The sequence below is a fragment of the Pongo pygmaeus genome, chromosome 6 (genome assembly GCF_028885625.2).
Source record: "Pongo pygmaeus isolate AG05252 chromosome 6, NHGRI_mPonPyg2-v2.0_pri, whole genome shotgun sequence".
Taxonomy (NCBI): Eukaryota; Metazoa; Chordata; class Mammalia; order Primates; family Hominidae; genus Pongo; species Pongo pygmaeus.
The window spans coordinates 49,153,964-49,168,122 of NC_072379.2; the positions used below are offsets into that span (position 1 = coordinate 49,153,964).

A 14,159-nucleotide genomic window follows, 5' to 3' on the forward strand; every position below is an offset into this window, starting at 1 on the left:
GTAGGGCAGGTGGGGGGGACATGTGCCCACCACTGCTGCTCCCATGGGAAACAAAGACTGGCTTCAGCAAACCTGGACACTCATACATCCTGAATAATGTCAGCTGGCAGCATCACCGACTTCATGTATTCTTTGACCTAGACACTAAAGGTATTGAGACAATTTCAGTCTATTTGGCATAAGAAGGATGGTAGCACAAAGAGAAGAGCAAAACTTTTACCCAAAGCCTGTTTCGGTGGCCCCTCCTGAGGTTCAGTGTACCATGCAGGGCGGTGTTCTCAAAAGTGAAGACTAGGCCAGGTGCGGTGGCTCACACCTGTAATCCCAGTACTTTGAGAGGCCGAGGTGGGTGGATCACCTGAGGTCAGGAGTTCGAGACCAGCCTGGCCAACATGGTGAAACCCCATCTCTACTAGAAATACAAAAATTAGCTGTGCAAGGTGATGCCTGCTTGTAATCCCAACTTCTCGGGAGGCTGAGGCAGGAGAATCACTTGAACCCGGGTGGCGGAGGTTACAGTGAGCCGAGATCGTGCCACTGCACTCCAGCCTGGGCGACAGAGTGAGACTTCATCTCAAAAAAAGAAAAAGAAAAAAAAAAGGGAAGACTAGAGGGCTCCAGGAAGACAGCAGGGCCAAGAGGGAAGGCTACTTTCAGTGGGTGATCCTCCTGAAGCCCTTTCCCTTTCTGCCTAACCTAATGCAAGGGGAAAATGTGGTCTATGTCTTTTTCTATCAGAGACAACTCAACATTAAAAATATGAGATGAACAGCTCCCTTTCCACTATCCCCATCGTCATTATAAACCCATTATCCATCATCAGTAGATAATGACTGTTAGCGGGGCAGAGGACAGCTTTCCTGGGGAGGAAGGAAGGGGCTGAGGAGTGGAAGCAGATCGTTTCTCCAGCTGTTTGGTGTTTCTCTTCCATTGATCTGCCCTGGCCTCCACTGGCCCATCTGTTGGGCTTGTGAGTGCAGTGGGGGAGGGGACACACGGTTCACCAGGGCAAGTGTGTTCGTTTCCCCAACACGCAGTTTCTACAGGAATGGCCATACAGGCTTAATTTTTTTCTCAGTGGGGTTTACTGTGCAACAGAAGGACTAGAAAGAGCATTAAAAGGCTCAAAGCCATTGCAGTCACCCAAAACTAAAACTATATGGGAAATTCAGAAAAAACAACAAAAAGTGATCAGGTATTTGGGACCTTTGTGGAACCGAAAGAATTAATTAAGCTGTATGGAAAAACCTGTAGAGATGTAACAGATCTTTAAGAGACTACAGCAAGAGGCATGTTGAACTTGGGGCATAGAACAATGTGTAGAGAGATGAGTTTCTAGGTGGGAGTCAAAGCGATTTCTGTCTGTCGTCTTCAAAATGCCACCCAAGCTACGGAGACATTTAGTAGAAGAGTGGGCTTGTTCACGGGTTATAGAGTCAGATGTTACTGCTATACAGACTTCAGTACCTAACTCTAGAAGAAGTGATTTCTCTTTATTTAATCCACTCAACTATAAACACATCATTTAACATGCTTATCGAGGTGATATAATCTTAATATTAATCATGGAACAATTCCCATATTTTTGGAATGGAATAAAGTCAAGCCAGCAGGCAAGCAGGAATGGTATAGCATTCTCCGCCCATTCTTTACGCACCACCTGCGATTTGATAGTGACTTTGGAAGGCATGATGATTAGAATGTCTAGCCACCTGCCTAGACTTCCCTTTTGTTTCTCCCTTTAATGGTTCTTAAATTTTAGTTTGTATAAGAATTATTATACCCGGCTGTCTACACAACTTCTTGTAGCTTGTATTTTACTGGGCAATTTAAGTAATACTAGGTTATCCACTTTCGTAATTTTGACAACACTAGGCTCAGTACTGCTGATAGCTCTAATGAGATGTTCATTGAGGAGGGGATGCATTCATACAACAGCTATGTATTAAAATGCCTGCCTGCCGCGGCCCTGAGTCTGTAACTGTGAATGCGATGTGGACCTTCCCCTTAGAGTACTCCAGATGTAGTGGGGAGAGGTTGACAAAGGGAGTCCAGTAACCCCAGAGTTATGCTGGGGGAAGCATAGGACACCAGGATGCTGACTTTGTTGGCTGAAGATTTTAGAATGTATTTCCTTCTCAGTTATGCCTCACCAAGAGGAGTTGGGCTTATGTGCTGATCTTTCCTGGAGAGCCTGATGAGACCATGTGCATTGTGTCCAGTTCAAGGATGGGATAGGTTGCCCTGATCATTGGTAATCTGTCTAGAGGATTTGCTAGCTAACCACCTGTATTAGTCTGTTTACATGCTGCTAATAAAGACATACTGGAGACTGGGTAATTATAAAGGAAAAAAGGGGTTTACATGGACTCAGTTTCATGTGGATGGGAGGCCTCACAATCATGGCAGAAGGCTCTTACATGGCGGCAGACAAGAGAGAATGAGAACCAAGTGAGAGGGTGTTCCCCTTACAAAGCCATCAGCTCTCTTGAGGCTTATTCATTATAAGAATAAGAATAAGAATACCATAAGAATAGTACCATAAGAATAGTATGGGGGAAACTTCCCCTGTAATTCAGTTATCTCCCACTGGGTCCCTTCTACAACATGTGAAAATTTGTTGAGACTGAGGGGAAGGGACTGTTGACCTCTAGAGGGCGGAGGCCAGGGATGCTGCTAGTCATCCTGCAATGCTCAGGGCAGCTCCTATAGCAAAGAAGTATGGCCCCAGCTGCTAATTGTGCCAGGAATGAGAAAGCCCAGGATAGAACCTTTCTTCCCTAAATTTCATCAGAAGTAACAGTGATTATATATAGAAGGCTTAGGTGCTGTTTTCTCGTGAAAGTATAAATTTAAGAGGATAAAGTCTGGACTTCTGAGGATAAAATATGAAGTAGATTATCCATTCTGCAATTGCGCACCTGGCTGTACCCCAGAGGAGCCTTGCTATACCCCCTTCCCTTTCTCTTGTGGTTTGTTAATGTTGGGGAAAACTGATGAGGTCTGATTGGGCTTGGTTAAGTGAATTCCCAAGGGGAAGCCTCCTTGCTCCTTTGCTCTCTCAATGGCTGCTTTGTGTACAGCTCCCCTCTGACTCTCCACTGGAGCCATGTTATTGTATTCTCACCTGTTCAACAGGTTTTCCCTGAACGGTCTGAGAAATAAATACCAGTTAAAGGGGTAGAAAAACAAGCTTGGCCTTTGATTCCTAGAAGGTTGGATGACCTCTTTTGCTGTAATTCTAGACGATTTTTTGTAGAGGTGGGGGCAAGATGCTTATAATGCATTTTTATTTTTATTATTTACTGTCTTAACCCCCAAGATTCTGTATGCTTTCTTTTGAATAGTGTTACCTAAAATTCACACAGTCTCTTTGCACATTAGAGCCTGCTTTCTTAATTCTTATTCTAGGGTATGTAATTGAACTTGGATATCGGACTGAAGTAATGTAGCACAGATAAAATGCATTGTTCTTAGAGCTCTCAAGTATTCAAAGAGCATACAGACTATGGAGAGGAAGTCCGAAGTACAGATTGTTTGCTTGCATTTGCACATAGAAGACATTATAATTACTTAACAAGTTCCTATTGTTGGATATTCAATTGTTTTCAAGTTTTGAGAATTATAAACAAATTGGCATTGTTATGGTTAATAATTATTTCTTGAGGATAACATCCTAGAAAATTAAAATTACTCAAAGAGGATGCGAAATTTTAAGGCTTTTCATATAGTTTGCCAAAGGCCCTCTGGAAAGCTGTGCTGATTTGCACTCTGAATAGGTGTGCAGGGACACACAGCTTCCTTCTTTAGAAGTCACAAACCAAGAAGTGTGGTGGAAGTGTCCAGGGGGTCAGGAGTTCTCTGAACACATTCACTTACTATTCTTGCCCTTACTTGACTTCAGCAAGTCACCTGTTTCAGGAACATAACAGGCGTGCTCCTGCCTTGGGGCCTTCGCACTTGCTGATTTTTTGGCCTAGAACCTGGTTTCTCCAGACGTCCACAGGGCCCCCATCCTCACCTCTCAGATGTCTTTTTTTTTTTTTTTTTTTGAGACGGAGTCTTGCTCTGTCGCCCAGGCTGGAGTGCAGTGGCGCGATCTCGGCTCACTGCAAGCTCTGCCTCCTGGGTTCACGCCATTTTCCTGTCTCAGCCTCCCGAGTAGCTGGGACTACAGGCGCCCACCACCACGCCGGGCTAATTTTTTGTATTTTTAGTAGAGACGGGGTTTCACGGTGTTAGCCAGGATGGTCTTGATCTCCTGACCTTGTGATCTGCCCGCCTCGGCCTCCCAAAGTGCTGGGATTAACAGGTGTGAGCCACCGCACCCAGCTTGAGACAGAGTCTCGCTCTGTTACCCACGCTGGTGCGCAGTGGTGCGATCTCGGCCCCCTGCAACCTCCACCTCCTGGGTTCAAATGATTCTCTTGCCACAGCCTCCCGAGTAGCTGCGATTACAAGCACCACCACGCCAGGCTAATTTTTGTATTTTTTAGTAGAGATGAGGTTTCACCATGTTGGCCAGGCTGGTCTTGAACTCCTGGCCTCAAGTGATCCACCCGCCTCAGTCTCAAAGTGTTGGGATTACAGGCGTGAGCCACTGCACCTGGCCTCAGATGTCTTTATTCAGGTGCTGCCTTCTTGGTGAACCTTTCTCTGATTTTCCTGTTTAAAATTGTGTTCCTGCCCCTCCCACACTGGTAGAGGCACAGGCTTCAGTTTCCTTCGCTGCTTGATTTTTCTTCATATCCTTTGTTGCTAACTCCCAGATTTGCTGCTGTATATCCCCAGCACGGGGAGTAGACCTGGCACTGAGCAGAGGCTCAATAATTATTTGTTGAATGAGTGACTAAACCACTGCTTTGTAGATTTGCTCTTGCTGGTTATCACTGATTAGCTTCTCAGCAGGCTTCCCTAATCATCTTTTGCCAAAGGAGTTAGCGGTTTTGTTTTGGTTCATTTCCTTTACTTGTCAGCTGCGCTGAAGTTAGTTATTTATATAACTGCTGGTGTTGTTGAGGCTTCCACTATTAACTCTGCTATCTCTATTGTCTCAGTAATGTCTAGCTACTGCTGAGATCTGGGATAGTAACTCACAAGGCCTACTCTGGTCTGGTAAAGGACCAAATGCACATGTTTAAGATCTTCGTTACAGATACCAATTTCTCAAAAAAGACAGAGAACCCAATAGAAAAGGGGCAAATGTTTGGACTGTTCACAAAAAGGGAGCATGTGTCTTTTCCTCTTTATGTTCAACCTCACTCACAGTAAGAGAAATATAATTTTAAAATACATTAAGATTTTATTTTTCAACCTGTCAAGTTTGCAAAAATTCATTCTGTTGGTGAGGCTGGGTGTAAATCGGCAACCTCATACAAGTCCAATGGAGAGAAATTTGGAAATGGCTATCAATATTAACTGCATCTATGTTTCGACCCAGCAGTTTTACTTCTGTGAATCTGTTGTAAGGATGTACTTGCATATGTGCAAAATTAGTTATATATAAGTTTATGGATCATAGTTTGGTTTATGATAGCTAAACTTAAGAAATCACCCAAATGGCCCACAGCAGGGGACTGGTTCATCAAATAGGACACGTCCACACAATGAACTACTATGTAGCTGTGAAAAGAATCAGGATGCTCTCTTTGTACTAACATAGAAGGATTTAGAAAATATACTAAAAGAAACAAAAAGAATGCTCCCTTTTGGCCAGTCACTGTGGCTCATGCCTGCAATCCCAGCACTTTAGGAGGCCGGGGAGGGTAGATCACCTGAGGTCAGGAGTTCGAGACCAGCCTGGCCAACATGATGAAACCCTGTCTCTACTAAAAATACAAAAATTAGCCAGGTGTGATGGTGTGCGGCTGTAATCCCAGCTACTTGGGAAGCTGAGACGGGAGAATTGCTTGAACCCGGGAGGTGGAAGTTGCCTTGAGCTGAGATCATGCCCCTGCACTCCAGCCTGGGCAACAGAGGGAGACTCTGTCTCAAAAAAAAAAAAAAAAAAAAAAAAAAAGGCTGCCTTTTATATAAAGACAGTGGAAAATGTAATAATGTATGTTTGTATTTGCCTTCTATACTTGAAGAAATTTTGAAGGGATACCTAATGACTTTGGATAACTGGAAGGATAAGAAGTGAAAGCACATATTGGGCCGGCGGGTGACACTGGGAGAAGAGACTCTACGCTGTCCGTCTTTGTACACACAAACACACACACACAAGTTTGTATGACATGATTATTTACCAAAAATTAATTTTAAAAAGGAATGGGGCTGGGCCAGGTGGCTCACGCCTGTAATCGCAGCACTTTGGGAGGCCGAGGTGGGCAGATCACCCAGAGTTCGAGACCAGCCTGGCAAACATGGCGAAACCTTGTCTCTACTAAACATATAAAAATAAGCTAGGCGTGGTGGGGGCCCCTGTTATCCTAGCTACTTGGGAGGCTGAGGCAGGAGAATTGCTTGGACCCAAGAGGTGGAGGTTGCAGTGAGCCAAAATTGCGCCACTGGGCAACAGAACCAGGCTCTGTCTCAAAAAAAAGAAATGGGCTAGCCTGGGAAGAGGCAGCAGAGGATAATGGTTACCTCCGTTGTGTAATAAGCACAATTCATTCAAGTGAGAATTCAAAGTCTGTTCTGAATGCCATTCAGTCCACATCTGTACATTTTCTGCCCCACCCCCACCCCCCACCAAAGGTGCATTGTGCGAACCGACCTTGGGGAGGGAGTATGGTGTGCATGTGTGTGAGCTCTCAGGGTGTTTCTCCTTCTTCCTGATATCCTGGTTGCTATAGTGCGGAGATCTATTTGTGACACACAGAAAACATTTTAAAGAAACACTGCTTCCTGACCATGACTTCCTGGGCAGTCTGTCCTTCCGCAGACTGTTGAGTGCCAGACGTTTACATGCATGTCTGGACAGAGAGTGAGCCTGGCTCATTCAGACCCTGGGCACCATTCAGAGCAGAACTCAGTGGTAAGGAACAGCTTTCTTTCAACTGAAGATTTGCGCAAGCCATGCCCCACAGGGCAGCGTCTCCTGGCGGCTTTGACTCAAGGGCGTTGGCACGGGCACCCCCATCTTTCTTCTTTCCTCAGGAGCCCATTGTACCGTTGGCTGTGCCCCTGCACCTTCAGCACCCAGGCACCAAGGGGAGCCGTTTTTCGTACCAAACCACCAGTGAAAACAGGAAGTGATGAAGCAAAATTCACCCTGCATCTGCACTGAGTGACTTCTCTTTCTTTTTCTGTCATTCCTCATTAGGTATAGACACGTGTGGCCGTTTACGCTGTAGGATCCCCATTCCCACTGGCTTTGAATATTTTGGGGACTTACAATGCCGCCACCCGCGGACATCGTCAAGGTGGCCATAGAATGGCCGGGCGCCTACCCCAAACTCATGGAAATTGATCAGGTTAGTAACGTGACAGCATTGGGTGTCTATTTTCAGTTTCCTTTCTATACTGGAATTTTCATAGACTTTGGATAGCTCACTCTTCTCCCTTTCTCCCTCTAGCTGTGTTGAAAAATCTGTGCAATAATAGTTGCAATGTGCTTGATTTCTGTAGCACATACAGTGATGGATGGGGTTTTTATACTCTTCCAGCATCCACTTGGATTGTGTCAATATAGGATTTGTGTCTGAAGCTAGGAAGGAGGTGGGAGGGACAAGTGGATCGGGCCCTGGGCAGTTGACACAGTGGAGGCTGCCCCATCCCTGCCTTGCCATGACACATGAATATGTGCATATTGTTGGAACACAGGCAAGACAAAACTTAATTTTTAAAATCCCTTTTGTTTTCATTTTTTGCAGAAGCAGCGAAATGCATTGGTACTTTGTTACATTAATAGCTTTATAATGAAATTAGTATAGAGGGGTTCAGTCTTGGATTTCAGCCAATTGTAATTTTTATTTTTAGTGTAAAATTCACTGTGTCTAGCATATTGTCTGCCATGTAGTAAATACTCAACAAATGTTTATTGAATTAAAAAATATCAAGAAGACTTATAAAAGTGACTTGACCCATAAAGGCATCCTTTAACTTGAATCTTGAGAATTGTATGGTGTGATTCTCATGCACTATTTGATTATAGGTTATCTTAGAATGGTTACTTGTGTCCTCACTTTACTGTAGTCACTCTAGAGCAAATGATTTAAGGAATAAAAGGTTGAGACCTATTATATACTTACAGGTTTTATAATGTATATAATATAGGGTTCTAGATGGCTTTCTACATTTTCAAAATTACAATAACCATGGCAACTCCAATCTTTACGTTCTCTATACTATTTTACGATTATGATTTATAATTTTTTTTCTGGTCAGATTTTATTATCTGGTGGCAGATCAATGCAAGAGTTATATGGAATTGTGCAAATCCAAAGGAGTCATTAAAATGAATTATACGGGTCAGCTCAGAATTAATTGAACTTAAACTCAAATGTAAGAAAGGGTACATTTTGGGGATTTTTGTCAAAAAAGCTCTCATCAGACCACACATCACTGTCATTTTAACTGCTCTCTGAGGTAGTTTTCTACTGACTCAGGAAGGAACCTATACAAATAGAGAAAAGTAGAGACGCCTAATAGTTTCAGATACATTTGAGTCAGGCAACAGATGCTTATCTGCTTTCATGTGTGGTTTGAGATGCTAGTTAAAATTTACCTTAAGAAAATGTTTGGAGATACTTGGTGCAGACTAAATGTAGTTTGGATTAGGTTTGGCCACAGCCTAAGAGACCAGTGGCTTCAATGAGATAGAAGTTGGTCTCCAACACGTGTAGAGAGGTCCTGAATGCCCAGCAGTGGCATGCACTCGGGCCCTCTGTCTTGTTGCATTGCCCTTCTCAATCTGTGGGGCTTTGGACCACATGCTTGGGCATCACCTGAAAGCACATTAGAAATGCAGAATACCTGGTCTTATTCCAGACCTCCTGACCCGCGTCTGCATTTTAACAAGATCTCCAGGGTATCCCTGTGTGTAGTTCAATCTGAGACGTGCTGAGCTGGATACCTGGTGCCCAAGCCCGGGTACTAATCAGAATTACCCAGGCACTTATTCGAAATAACTGTTTTCAGTGGTCCCATCTCAAGAGACTCTAATTTAGTGGTTCTGGTAAACTATTTAATTTTGATTCTGCCATGGTCAGTGCAGTTTGGGAACCTCTGCTTTAAGACAGCAGCTCTTGATAGACAGTCCTCCTCCTTACCTGTGAGGTTAGTGTAGTGTTCTCTGCCTTTGGAGATGGCCTTTGCTATGTGTGTGTTTTAATATATATATTTTTAAATTATCTGTTTATTTTGGAATAATTTTGGATTTACAGAAAATTACAAAGATTGTATATGCTTACATTTATACCCTTTTTCCAGTTTCCTCTCATGTTAATATCTTAATCTTAGTACATTAGTCAAAACTAAGAAATTGACATTGGTACATTACATTAACATAACTACCAACTTTATTTGGATTTCACCAGATTTTCCACTAATGTCCTTATTCTGTTCGAGGATCCAATCCAGGGATACCAATTGTCACGTTTCCTCAGTCTCCTTCCGTTTTGGACAATTTCTCAGTCTTTCGTTGTTTTTCATGGCCCGATACCTTTGACAAGTAATTTTATGTTGATACAATTTTAAACCCACAAAAATTGCCAGGATAGTACAAAGAACTCCGTACCTACTTTTTCTGAACCATTTGATGGCGCCCTGGAAGCACCATCCCCCTTCACCCCTGAACACTCAGTGTGTATGTCCCCAAGATTGTAGCCATTCTCTTACATAATAATCACAGTACATTTATAAAACCAGAAATAAATTGAATACTGGCATAATGCTATCGTCAAATTCACAGTTCGTAATCCATATTCAAATTCCATCAGTTGTCCCAGTAAGATCCTCTATAGCTATTTTCTCTATGGTGTAATATCCTGTCCAGGATCATGTACTATGTTTATTGTCAGGTCTCTTTGATCTCTATTGATCTTTAGAAATTTCTCAGTCTTTATCTTTTGTGACCTTGACATTTTTGTAGAGTACAGGACAGCTATTTTAGGAAAAGTCTTCAGTTTGGGGTTCTCTCACATATCCTACTGATCAGATTCGAGTTTTGTATTTTTGGCAGAAATGTAGAGAAATGATGTGTCCTTTTTGGCTCATCATATCAAGAGGTACATGGTGTTGCGTTGCCTAATTCTTGATAATTATTCTGGTTTTACAGATGACAAGTGTAAACAGTTGGTTAAATTGCAGGCCTCCTATTAATCACACATGGAAACCTAGACAGGCAATTAGGAACCCAGTTCCTAATTGCCCTGCAGTTGCTGGAATTACAATGAGACTTATGGAAGTGTTGCTGTCAGATGTTGTTTCTTGATTGAATCAGAAGTTGGCACAAGAATTAGAAGTATGTTTTCACATGCAATGAAGAGTAGACGAAATGATTATTACTTGGGTTTTCTCCTAATCTTCTACCTTGTTCAGTAAGGATCACATAACCTGCCTCTCTCCTATAGCATGTTAGCTTCATTTAGAAAGGTCTTTGCTTCTTTTTAGCCTGGATAGCTGCTGTTTCACTAAAAGCCATTTCCAAAAGTTGGGTTAAGCACTGCTGCTCTATTGTCTCCCAAAATTTTGGGTGCCCCTCCACTTATCACATTGTATTGTCCTTGTCTATCAACTGAATCCAGTGGTCCTCAACCTTGAGTGTGTACAAGAAGCATCCAGGGAGCTTGTACAAAATGCATATACCAGCTTGTGCAAAGTGCAGCCCCAGCTGCAGATATTGTGATTCTGTTGGCCAGGGGCAGGGCCTTTCATCTGCATCTGTGATAAGCACCAGATGAATCTAATCCAAGGGCTTCCACAGTTTGAGAAGCAGTCATTAGACTGGGAACTGCCTGTCTTTGAGTGTTGTTTCTCCGTGCCTGGTGAACAGTCCTTAAAATGAAAAGATATTTCATGAATGAATAACTGGGAGGCGGTGCTTCCTGAGTAGTGATTATCTTATCAGGTGCTCAATTCTGCTCAGCCACCCTCCATCAGTGCCTGGAGTTTTCAGAGGGACGTCTGCCCATGACGGACTTGTTTATCTTCTTTCTAAATATTTAGGAGAAAATTCTGTGTTTCCACTCAGCAGGAAAAATCCCCAGGAGCTTCTTACACACAAACTTTGCTGTATCATGGGAAGGTCTCAAAAGAATTATCAGCTTACTGGTTCCTGACTCCTGCTCTCGCCTTCACAATGTATTGTTGAGTTTCAAGCTTGGGGAGCCGCTTGAGGCTGAGGATGCTTGTTGTCTGGATATATCAAGGCTCCTGCATCCACTGTTCTTGTTAACCTATTATGTCCTGAATAATGTATTTGTTTCTTGGTCAAGAGTCTGGAATCCCAAACACTTCAATAAGCAGCATCTAGTAAGAGGCAGTGGGCTCCAAGGACATTTAAACCTGGATGTGAGCACTTGTTTTAGTTCTTCAGCTGCTATAACAAAGTACCTTAAACTGGGCAATTTACGAACAACAGAAATTTATTGTTCACAGTTCTGGAGGCTGGGAAGTCCAAGATCAAGGCACCAGTGGATGTGGTGTGTGATGAGGGCTTGTTCCTCATAGATGGTGCCTTGTATGTTTCCCCACAGGCAAAAGGGACAAACAGGCTCTGTCAAGCATGTTTTTATACCGCCACCGTTGGGGCCAGGCTTCAAACAGATGAATTTTGGGGAGACACAAACATTCAGACCATAGCAGTCCTGGAGCCCTGCTTTCTGTGAAAGGCTCAGTTAGCCTTGTTGAGCCTCAGTTTCTTTGGGATAATAATTTGCTACTTTGATGGTCCTTGTGAAGATTAAAGAAAACATGTGAAAAGAATGTAGCATGTTGCAAAGCTTAGAGTGATTCCTCAATAAAAGCAGCCATTATTGCTGTTAGTTTAAGCACATTCTCATTAGATTAGAAAATTAGGTACTCTGGTTTTCCTTTTCACCTGCACTTCCATTGTGAACAGTTGCCCTGTGTTCTCATTCTTTCTCTGCCTAACTTGTTAAATGTTTAGGAAGGAGACAAAATTAAAAGATAAGTGGGAGGCATCCTCTGGTAATAAAGAGGTGTCCTAACTGGACACATAGCCAATTTGTGCTATGGAATATTCACTGGCTCCCTAGTACTCTGTGATTTTTTTTTTTTCCATCTTGGCCACTCACCATTTCTGAGCAGCAGCTTTTCTGTTCCCTGCATAAACTCTTCAAGCCTCCAGTATGTCCTGTCTCTGCCCTGCCCCCTCAGGCCTTGCTTTTCAAGGAGGACACAGATCAGAAAGCTACCACTTCTGTCTTTGCCTTAGAACTTCTCTGCCTACATATTTGCATGGCGTCACAGACTACCTGATGCCTTTATCTCCTGCCTTCCTGTTTTGTTTTGCTTTTTCTACTGCCAGCAGAGGAGGGAAGAGCTGGTCCCAATTTGTTTCCAGTGCTTTCAGCTTATCCCAACCCCCAATGCTCCACATAGGTGTTGTTTTTTTTTTATTATTATACTTTAAGTTTTAGGGTACATGTGCACAACGTGTGGGTTAGTTACATATGTATACATGTGACATGTTGGTGTGCTGCACCCATTAACTCGTCATTTAACATTAGATATATCTCCTAATGCTATCCCTCCCCCTTCCCCCACCCCAAAACATGCCCCAGTGCGTGATGTTCCCCTTCATGTGTCCATGTGTTCTCATTGTTCAATTCCTACCTATGAGTGAGAACATGCGGTGTTTGGTTTTCTGTCCTTGCGATCGTTTGCTGAGAATGGATCCAAAGGACGTGAACTTATCATTTTTTATGGCTGCATAGTAGTCCATGGTGTATATGTGCCACATCTTCTTAATCCAGTCTATCATTGTTGGACATTTGGCTTGGTTCCAAGTCTTTGCTATTGTGAATAGTGCCGCAATAAACATACGTGTGCATGTGTCTTTAAAGCAGCATGATTTATAATCCTTTGGGTATATACCCAGTAATGAGATTGCTGGGTCAAATAGTATTAGCCCATCCTTTCTACCCTACCTGGGGCTTTGTCCCATCCATGTTCTGTTCTCTTATTCTTTTCTTCTTCTCTGTCTTCAACAGTGAACTCTTCTGTTTTCACCTTGGAAAATCCTCCCCTTGACCTAGTAACTCTTTTGGTAGTATTTTATTCTGTTTTTCCATTCCAAGCTTATTTAAATGTTACCAGTATATGCCATCTATGTTGTTCTATGCTTATTTTAATCTTTGCATGAACAACAATTTACCTCTCTACAAGGCTCCCCTTTTTGGTGGCACCTCTGCCTTGGTTGTCCTCACCCTCTCCGTTACGCTCATCAAAGCTGCTCATTCTCATCTTGAAACTCTCCCTTCCTTCCTCTAGCTTCAGTGCCTGAGATTCTTCCTCCTTGTTTGATTCACCTGGGATTGTTTCCTTCCTGGTTCCTCTTCTTTCTAGATCAGTTCCAACCTCAGTGCTAAGCCCTCTGGTCTGTGTGTTCACTGTCGACACTCTTTGTCTTAGAGTCCATGTTCACTCATGATGTTAAAGTTTCACCTCTGCCTACATACATAACAGCAGTTCCCATCACTGGTGTAGCCTGCCAACTAACCACTAGTTTCATTTCTCTGTTGGGTGGATATATGATTCCCCTGTCTAACTTCAGTTGTCTACAGAAGAGACAAATGGTTAGTGAAACTGCCCATATGTTAACCTGAAGAAAGGGGCCTCACAGGTATTACCAACTTTCTGAGGTTATATCATGTAGAGGAGGGACCACTAGATATGTTCTTTTCTTTTTTTCCTTGACGCAGGGTCTCACTGTGTCACCCAGGCTGGAGTGCAATGGCTCAATCAAAGCTCACTGCAACCTCTAATTCTGGGCTCAAGAGATCCTCCTGCCTCAGCCTCTTGAGTAGCTGAGATTACAGGTGTGCACCACCATGACTGGCTAGTCTTTGTATTTTTAGTAGTGATGGGGTTTTGCCGTGTTGCCCAGGCTGGTCTCAAACTCCTGGACTTAAGTGATCCTCCCACCTCAGCCTCCCAAAGTGCCGGGATTACAGTCCATGAACCACCACAGTGCCCTGCCTAGATGTGTTCTTTATGGCCCAAGTGTAGGAACTCCATCCTATTTGTGC

The 14,159-nt window shown here is 43.2% G+C and overlaps 1 protein-coding gene across 10 annotated transcripts in view; it reads left to right on the forward strand.

The window, feature by feature from the left end:
• Positions 1 to 14,159, forward strand: part of ELMO1 (engulfment and cell motility 1) — a 595,247-nt gene that overhangs the window by 99,096 nt on the left and 481,992 nt on the right. For 9 of the 10 annotated variants that reach the window (XM_054496891.2, XM_063667384.1, XM_063667385.1 and 6 more), the window contains one exon: positions 7,268 to 7,418. In XM_054496891.2, coding sequence (XP_054352866.1) covers positions 7,341 to 7,418 — 78 coding nt within the window. In that variant the 5' untranslated portion in view covers positions 7,268 to 7,340. Of the gene's footprint in view, positions 1 to 6,895; positions 6,980 to 7,267; positions 7,419 to 14,159 lie in introns of those variants that run through there. The other variant, XM_054496896.2, reaches the window with a different exon arrangement.